The sequence below is a fragment of the Martes martes genome, assembly GCF_963455335.1.
Source record: "Martes martes genome assembly, chromosome: 5".
NCBI lineage: Eukaryota > Metazoa > Chordata > Mammalia > Carnivora > Mustelidae > Martes > Martes martes.
The window spans coordinates 56,037,558-56,047,082 of record NC_137892.1 but is presented as its reverse complement, the minus strand read 5'-3'; the positions used below and the strand labels follow the sequence as shown (position 1 = coordinate 56,047,082).

The window sequence follows — 9,525 nt, the reverse complement described above, 5'->3', positions numbered from 1 at the left end:
TGTTCCCTCTCTCACTGTGTCTCTCTCTGTAAAATAAAATCTTAAAAACAAAAACACAGAGAGTCTACCTACATTTGGTGAGAGAAGGCATAGACTTTGTCTTGATAAAAGGATTTGCAGCTATCTTTAATTTGTCACAGGGCCCATGGGAAGACTGACAGTTCTGAAGTCACATACTGGAGTCTATCCTGAAGTTCCCTTTGGAGTTAGCTGAAAGCCAGATACACGGTAGAGACTCAAATAGTATGAACTAGAAGTTACAATGAAACAAATATATAGGAGACATTGAGTAAGGAAAGGGTTAAGAAAAGTATAGGCAAGGAGAGATGGTGGGTGGGGGTTGTTGTTGCCTAGACTCTGAAACTATCCCTGGCAGGCGGAAGCACTAAGACAGAATGAACAAGAGATAAAGGAATAGACCTGACCACCTGGCCCTGGATGTTAGGGAATATTTTTCTTTGGAGGCTACATTGTTATCACAGAAAATGACCAGACCAAAGAAGTAAGTCATTAAGGGTGTTATCAGTAGTCCTTACTCAAAGCAAGATGGCATAAGAATCTTAAGGCAACAAGCTTCAGAGTCACGTTTTCAATAAAAGACTGGCCCTAAAATCCCTCAGTGGCATCCCATTTGGGACTGACAGCTTTCACTTTCTGTTCTCACCTTAACTTACTAAGCTTTCACTTCACTTCACCCTTTTGTGTCCTTGAGATTCATTCTTTGACTCCATGAGATAAGAACCCTGCAATCTTGCAAAAAATATTATTTACATTAGACTGAAAAGGACAATCCAGAAATACTAAATGTGAAAATGTTTCCCAATTATAGTTAGATCAAAATCCTTTACTATATAAAAGCCTCGAGAGACATTTAAGAAAACTTAATGTCCTATAACCTCTATTAGGAGGATACCAATTATAATGCATTATTACATGCTCTCTACTTAATCAGAAGTTACTTATAGCAATGAAACTTTCTAATTTTTTAAAGTGGGTTGGGGATGGAGAAGCATGACTTTTCTCTTTCGAAAGTTAAATAAGATGAAAGCATATATTTTATACCCAGTTTTCAAAGCAAGACTTCGTTTCCTGTTGCTGTATAAATGAGCCATCTGAGGCAATATATATGCTCTCCCACAGAGGAGTAACATAAACCTTAGGTTAGCAGGGCCCTTCACAAATCTCATTTAATACCACTTTCCAGCCTTATGTATCACTGCTTTCCTCCTGATTCCCACCAGTCAAAAGATCACCAGGAACACACTTAAAATTAAACAAGCTGGGCTTATTACTCACTGCATTAAGGGAGACAGAATACCGTTAAGGAACCATGGGCATCTCAGCAAAAAAAGATGTCAAGACTTGCAAGATTTGGGCTTGTTTTCTGTTACTTTGTCTACCTTACTAAATTTCACTTGGAAGAAAGACTAATCCAAGGTTAAGGTGGTAATTGGTAAAGAGGCAGAACTCATCGTATTAGACTGGATATGGTGATGTTTGGTCATTTTTGTTACTTGAACAATGTTCATGTTTTGTGTATGTTCAGATACCATAAAGGAGTGACCTTACCCTTTTTTCTTGATCCATTGTGAACAGAGTAACTTTGTCTGATGCTGATGTTCTGTGAAATTGTTTACATTCAACGACACCAATTCCCAGTCCAGGCTAACTCCAGATGTGAGAGGCTGCTTTTCTCTTTCACGCTCCAAATATGTCATACCCATACCGGCCTTCAGTTTGCTCTGCCCTGTCTTAATTCTGATCTATTCAGTGACCTATATTTTCAGGAATCCTTCCGTTAGCACTTCAACTCGGTTTCCTGACATTTTTTGTACTGCTTATTATTTGGTTGCTTGTGTTTACACTTTGTTTCCTCGGATAAGATCACAGCATACGTCTCTCTCAGCGCTGGCAGAGTACTGCAAATTACAAGCACCGAGTATATTAAAAAAAAAAAAAAATCACCAAAAAAGAAAAGGGAAATGTTTATTGGTTTATTTTTGTGTTTCATAAACTAGGTGAAACTGCGTCACTAGATTCAGTAAAATCGTTCTGGAATCCGATCCCAAAAATCCTGACAAGAATTCAGGTTTGGATAAATCATTGCGGATAAGAAACGTGGTACGTTCTTGTCCTTCCAGAGACCTCAACACACCCCCGCCACCGCTCCCCTCACAAACCCCTTCTCTGTCCGGCTTGCGCGTCAGACTACATTTCCCATAATCCTTCAGAGGAGATAAGGCGGCACTATGTTCTAAACTACAATTCCCACAATCCTTGGATCCCACCATCTTGTCTCATTTTCCGCTGTCGCTCCCCGTTTCCCATCTTCCTTTTCGGCTCCTACGCGCCGAGGAACAAGGTCGTGAAAGGAGGAGGACTTCGTGGTGCTGCCATTTGTACCGTCTTAGGGCTCTGCGCTTTTCGCTGAACCTCCAACAGCGCTATGCTGGGACAGAGCATCCGGAGGTTCACAACCTCTGTGGTCCGTAGGAGCCACTATGAGGAGGGCCCAGGGAAGGTTAGTGTGTAAGGGGCCTAGCTTCGTTGGGGGAGGGGGTACCTGGTTGCGACTCCCGAACCCCAAGGCTTCCTGTGGACTGTGGAAAGGGAGGCGGGAAGCCGAAAATGTGAGCTGGGTTGTCGAGTGGCGTTCCACTTTCCCCTGGAACCAGGCCAAGGCACTGGGCCCTGGCTGCGCTCCGTCGCGGTGGAAAAGAATGAGTAGGAAGAGCCGTAGACCCTACCTCGCCGTAGTGCTCCCCTCTGCGCCCTCCAGGATCTGGAGGGTCCTTGAGGCCAGGGCTGCAGATATTTGTGGCTTAAAGCTGAGCTAGAGGTCACCCGACTCGTAGTGAAGGTCGTTGAAAACAGTGAGGATATGAGGCCTGTAGCTGTGAATCCAGTCTTACCTAAGCACTTGACTAAATTAGAAGTATTAAACCTCTTTAGTTCAGGTTGGGTTTAGAGTCAGGTGTAAATAGATTAAATCGAGTAATTAGAAGTAAGTACTCCAGTGATCGAGGCCTAGTAGTAAAGGGCTGAGAAAACGTGTACATGGTAGGGCTTCTTGATTGTGAAAAAGTCAAAACTTCATAATGCAGTTAACATTGCCTGTGCTTTTACCAGGTGGCTAGTTTCTAACAAATAGGAAACGTGAACAATGCATTCTATTTATAAAATAACTCCCTTGAAGAAAAGGATTTTTCGATTTTCTAAAATAAAACTTAGCATTGTGTTACACATAACTTACTAAGACCACAGCCTGGTGCTCAGTAAAGCCAGTTTTTTTACCGTATAGTGTTATGTGTGATGAAGATCATGGAATGTAGAATATAATGTTTAAAAAGATGGGGGCGCCTGGATGGCTCAGTGGGTTAAAGCCTCTGCCTTCTGCTCAGGTCATGATCTCACGGTCCTGGCATCAAGCCCCGCATCAGGCTCTCAGCTCCGCGGGGAGCCTGCTTCCTCCTCTCTCTCTCTGCCTGCCTCTCTGCCTACTTGTGATCTCTGTCAAATAAATAAAATCTGGGGGGAAAAAAAAAGATGGTATGATATATGGCGTGCATAACCTGATTACATAAAAAAAATTATCTAGCATCCCCTGTGTACTTATGTAATCTATAAAATCAGATGATTTGAAGTTCTATTTTTGTTGCTTGCTCTCTTTCCCCAACAGAATTTGCCATTTTCAGTGGAAAACAAGTGGCGATTACTAGTTATGATGACTTTGTACTTTGGATCTGGATTTGCTGCACCTTTTTTTATAGTAAGACACCAACTGCTTAAGAAGTAAGGATGTTTTAATTGATCCATCAAACAGGTAATTAATGGATTTCTAGTTGTCCCAAAGCAATGTTTTCCCTTATATTTCTTTTTTCCTCCCCTCCCCACAACCCCAATCTCACACACACACAGTGTAGGGCCGATTGATGTGGCATGGGTGGAGACAGGTTGATAAACCTATAAACAGATGTTTCTTTGTCTCAAAACCAGTTTTTATTGGATAGTACTGTTTGTCAGGCACACTTTATATTAATAATCTTATTTTGTTACCTAGCAAGCCTGTGAGGTGGGTGGCTTAACCCAATCTAAGACAAAGATGTTAAGTTGCCCAATATCTCATAGCTAGCGATGGTGGACCAGGATTTTTACAATCTTGTTCCAGAGTTCACACTCCTAACCACTTAGAGTTCTGGTTAGATGATCTTGAGGGCAATATATGCGGAAACCAATCTTGTGTGTTGGAAGGTTAATGGCTACTTTGTGTGAGAAGAAAAGATTTATTTCTTTTATTATTGATTGTAACTAGAATTTTCCTCAAAGCAACATTATGGGCAGCTCTGTGGGCTGATTAGGATAAATTCCAAAAATACCTTTGAGAAGAAAAGACTTCATTTGTCTTCATTTATAAGGGAATTGATTTACCCAAGCGATCTACAATGGAAAGACTTTGGTGCATGTGATGAAGCAAATCAGTATGAATAAAGTCATGATACTGTAAACGCTTTCTGATGTACCAGTCATGAACTGATAAACAATACGTTAATGAAACTGATTTCTTTTTAATGACTGACATTTTAATGCCAATAACTTTTTGTCTTTATTTGCAGATGTGGAAAGGAACATTTTGAGAGATGCAGTCTCTTTGAAAAATGGATCAAACTCTTGAATTCAACATACTCAATATGTTTGTAAATAAACTTATGGCATGAATCCTTAATGCCTCATCTCTGAAACATGGAATATAATAATTGTGCTTACTTTTTTATTTGAGAAATAGTCCAGGATTAGTTTGTTTCGTCAAAATATGTGTGTGATTTAGCCTCTTTCTTGTTTTTAGATTTTAAGGGTTTATTTAATTTTTGATTATTAGGTCTGGACCTTGTTGGTAATTTTTTTAATTAAAAAAGGAAGAAGTGCACTTTTAGTTTTCCTTACTTTAAAGCAGTAAAATTGGTTTTCTTCATGAGTGATAATTAATCATGAGGAAAACCAGTAGTGTAGACACAGTGAAGTCCAAGAGGTTATTTTTGTCCTTCAGAACTGTGATCTAAAACTAAAATTTGGCCTTGATAAGTTTGCTATTGACCAATACTAGTTTTGTTTAGACTAAAACGAAAGTAGAATATATGAAATGAAATGTAATAGCATCTAAGACAGAATATGGAAATATTCCTTTATTCTGGAATTTTAGTAGGAATGGACTAAACGATGGCTCTGATTAATAGTTGAATCAGTGAATCAAATTTAATTATGGATAGTGAAATGCTGCTAGCCACATAAAATGTAATGACTTCGTTCCTAGGGCTTTGAATTGGGGTAGAAAAAAGATAGTGGCTGAATGTTTCAGTCCTAGTTTGGTCATTTTTGGAATACCACTCTGGTATTAGAAGAATGCTGTAAAGTAGAGGTTGTAAACTGGTGGTCCGTTTGAGTGCTAGACTTTTTGTGATTACGTGTGCTGTAGTTTTTAAACCAATATTTAAAAACTAGAATACTTAGAAGAAAGTCTCTGGATTCTTGAAATATTGCTGTGGGTGGTTCTGTATCCTTTCATAGAACAAAGCCACTGCCTAAATTAGTCCTCACCATAACATTAGATGTCCTATATACCCCTAATGTTAAACTGTTGATTTGCTGGAACCTTAAAGAACTTTTTTCCTCTAAGTTTATGTGACAGGGCCTATCTTGACACTCTTCAATAACCATGCAATAACTGCTTAAGTATGGATATATAATTAAATCTTTATGACTGTGCAGCTTATTCCCTGTACTTGCATTTCATTGTTTTTTGTTTTGTTGTGTTGTTTTGTTTTTTATCCATTGATGAATCAGATATCATCCTGTGTTTATGGAAAATTAAGGTTTTCTACCTTTGGGAAGGTGAAAACAGGAGTTCAGTGTTCATAAAATGATTTCAAATCCTTGGTTCAAACCTCTGCTATAAATTATAAACTTAACTGTCTTTGTTTTTTTGGAGGAAATGGGAATAGAAACTCATACTGTTTTCGGATTCAGTAAGCTATATAAAAACATTTTGATTTTTTTTTTTTTAAGATTTTATTTATTTATTTGACAGACAGAGATCACAAGTAGGCAGAGAGGCAGGCAGAGAGAGGAAGGAAAGCAGGCTTCCTGCTGAGCAGAAAGCCCGATGTGGGGCTCCATCCCAGGACCCTGGGATCATGACCTGAGCTGAAGGCAGCGGCTTAACCCTCTGAGCCACCCAGGTGCCCCAACATTTTGATTTCTGGCAAGTCTTAAATGATTTTTTTTTTCTGAAGTAAAATACATCACAAGTCAAATGTTACCGTTAGCAGCAAGGTCTAGGTAGAAAATAACTAATTTATTAAATTTGTCTTCCTCATTTAAAGTATTTGAGGATTTTATATGAATGAGGAGAAAAAACCCTCTCCTGTCCTGGGAGAGCAGCACAAATTGCCCCATCATAAAAAGGTTTCAGCTAGCTGGGTCTTAGTGCATGAGTATGTTGAGTGGCAGAGGCAAGATAACTGTTCAGTTTCTGTATTTGGGATCTCCAGAGGAACATCCAACCAGATACATATATAGACAAGATTTGTTTTAAGGAATTAGCTCACGTGATTGTGGAGGTGAAACAGGTCCAAAATGTGATTGGGGTAGTGCTGAAGGCTGGAGACCCAGGGAAGAATTGCTGTTCCATTCTCTGCCAAAGCTGTCTTGTTAGCAGAATTTCCTCTCGGGGCACCTGGCTGGCTCAGTACTGTGTGAATGCAACTCTTGATCTTGGGATTATAAATTTGAGCCCACGTTGGGCATAGAGATTACTTAAAAATGAAATCTTTAAAAGAAAAAAAGTCCTCTTCCAGGGAAGTTGGTCTTTTTCTGTTAAGGTCTTCAGCTGATTGCATGAGGGTAACCCACCTTATAGAGAATAATAACCTTTACTGAAACTCCTTCAGTTTAAATGTTATCTCTCCAAAAAACTCTTACAGAAATATCCAGAAAAATGTTTGACCAAATATCTGGACATGTGGCTTAGTCAGGTTGACATTAAATTAACTGTAACAGGGATGCCTGGGTGGCTCAGTTGTTTAAGCTTCTGCCTTTGGCTCAGGTCATGATCCCATGGTCCTGAGTTCCAGTCCCAGGTTGGGCTCCCTGCTCAGCAGGGAGCCTGCTTGTGCTCTTTCTCTGACAAGTGGATAAGATCTTTTTAAAAAGTAACCATGACAACTTCATACAAGCATGCAACTTCATTAAGTGTAATATTTAAAGTGTTGGGTTGGATTTTTTAAAGACACAAGATGCCCATGAAAAACCCAGGTTCTCTTGGAAAATTTAAACTGGATGGACCTGTACATCCTGCTTGCAATTGAGCCAGTCCAAGTGAAGTACCTCACACAGATGGCTTCCTTGATCACAGAAGACCTGAATAGATTTTGGCAGGGAGCAAGAACTCGGGATTTGTTTTTGAGAAGAACCACTATTCTTCCATAATTAAGCTTTGACTGCCCTGAAGGAAGTGAAAATACCCATATTTTGCTACAGAGGCAGAACTGTTACAGGTTCAGGACTAAAACTTGACTGGATTCCAAGCCAGGCTTTCATCACATACCCTCTTCCAACAGGAGACTGTCTCAGTTCCTGTTGTATCAAGAGTATCTAGTTGTGAAGATTAAAAGTGGAAGTAGATGTCAATTTAGGTAGTTTGTTAGGCTCCTAATGTAGAGTACTTAAAGTGAGGCAGAGGAAATAAAGTGGACATTGTTAAAATTGTTGAAGTTGATTCCAAAGCCATTCTGCAGTTACAGGTTGGTGTTTTCAATTACGTGAGCTATAGTTCTAAACGGCTGTCCAGCAGGTATTTTCAACCTTACCATGCCCAGAAGTGCCTGGATGCATATAGTAAGCTGTCAACGTCAGTAAAATTCCAGCTTCTTAGCATGTCATTAGTCATTTCCCTACAATTTTCAACCTCATCCTGAAAGTAGAGCTCCCGTTTTATGTACCACTTCCAAGTCTTAGTTCAGGTGCCATGTTTTCTATAAAGCTTTCTCCTGCTGATTCCTCCCCATTAGCTCAAACACATTACACATAAGTCTCTAATACCTTATAACCAGCTTTATAATTACCTCAGCATGTACTGTAATTACTGATTTCCTTCCCTATCTCATACCAGTGTATGATCTGAGACCAGAAAGACTATTACTTACTCATGTATCCTGCATGTATAATTCAGTGAGTGGTCAATGGACATTTATCAAATGGAAGTCAAGAATGATAGAACTACTTAAAAAGAGCAAATTCCAGGCCTAATCTACACACCAAAATGGTGTATGTCACAGTGTTTTCTGGATAAAAGTAAATTTTTCCCCAATACTTGCTGAGCTGATTTTTCCAACCAAATGTATATTGAAATAATCCAGTTATTGCAGACTAAATGAGAGGAGTTTGTACCAAAATGTAATTGAACTATGTCACAGCCCACACTGCTTAGTCCATCTAAGCAATGTGGGCAGTGCATCTAAGACAAGCCGATGAAAATAAGTGTGTTGAATTATATTCTAGCCATGAATCTTTAAGACCAGCATTTTGGGAATTAGGAAATGTATACTTTTACCTCACACAATAAATAGATCTGAGTGGACTTAAGGGTCTTCTATCTTACTCAGCCTGTTGTTCCTAAGCTCGCTGTTTGTCACATGATGGCTGCCATAGTTCCCACCATCCCATACAGATTTTACAATATCCAACAAGAAAAATGCAGTTTCGAGTTATTTTTAAGAGTTAAGAAAGATTGTCTAGAAACCCACTACTCATTGAGCACAAGGGCCATGTATTCATTACTAACTACAACACTAGGGAGGGGAACGGCTGGCACCATAGTTACTAGATTTGAGCAGTTAAGACTTTCTCTGAAGTCTTCTGTGGGAAGGATGGACACTGAAACATGCTTTCTACTAAAAAGGGGAAAGAAAGTGGCTATTAGTGATTGAAAGACAGTGCCTGCTGCAACTATTCTGTATAGTACAGCTTCCAACTTAGAATGTTTGACTTAAGTTTTGTGTTGTTGTTGTTGTTGTTGTTTTATTGTGGTCGTGGAAAGTGATAGGAATTCAGTAGAAACTAGAATACTTAAAGTTTTGAATTTTGATCTTTTCCTGGACTAGTGATAAGCAGTAGGATACTACCTTGTGATGCTGGGCAGCAGGAGTAAGCCACCATTCCCAATCAACCACACAATAAACTTATAAGAACCGTACTGTTGTTCACTTCAGTACAATATTCATTAAACTACATGAGATATTCAGCACTATTATAAAAAAATTCTTTATGTTAGATGACTTTGCCCAGTGTAGGCTAATGCCAGTGTTCTGAGCGTGTTTGAAGTATGTGAGGCTCCCCATGATGTTCAGTAGGTTAGATGTATTAAATGCATTTTTTAATTTAATGATATTTTCTACTTTACATGGGTGTATCAGGATGTAACCCCATCATAAGGAAGATCTGTATACTGAGAAAAGGACCCAAATGTCAAAA

At 39.2% G+C, this 9,525-nt stretch overlaps 1 protein-coding gene across 1 annotated transcript; it reads left to right on the top strand.

Moving 5' to 3' along the window:
• The first annotated feature begins 2,324 nt into the window (after positions 1-2,324).
• Positions 2,325-5,767, top strand: COX7C (cytochrome c oxidase subunit 7C). The gene is made up of 3 exons (XM_080803992.1): positions 2,325-2,521; positions 3,680-3,823; positions 4,614-5,767. The coding sequence occupies exons 1-2, from the start codon at positions 2,447-2,449 to the stop codon at positions 3,794-3,796; spliced, it is 192 nt and encodes a 63-aa protein (XP_080660118.1). The 5' UTR covers positions 2,325-2,446; the 3' UTR covers positions 3,797-3,823; positions 4,614-5,767.
• The last annotated feature ends 3,758 nt before the right edge of the window (positions 5,768-9,525 follow it).

Coding starts and splice junctions, on each gene's coding strand:
- COX7C (XM_080803992.1), top strand. CDS start 2,447: ATGCTGGGACAGAGCATCCGGAGGTTCACAACCTCTGTGGTCCGTAGG. Junction 2,522..3,679: donor ATGAGGAGGGCCCAGGGAAG/GTTAGTGTGTAA, acceptor TTTCCCCAACAG/AATTTGCCATTTTCAGTGGA.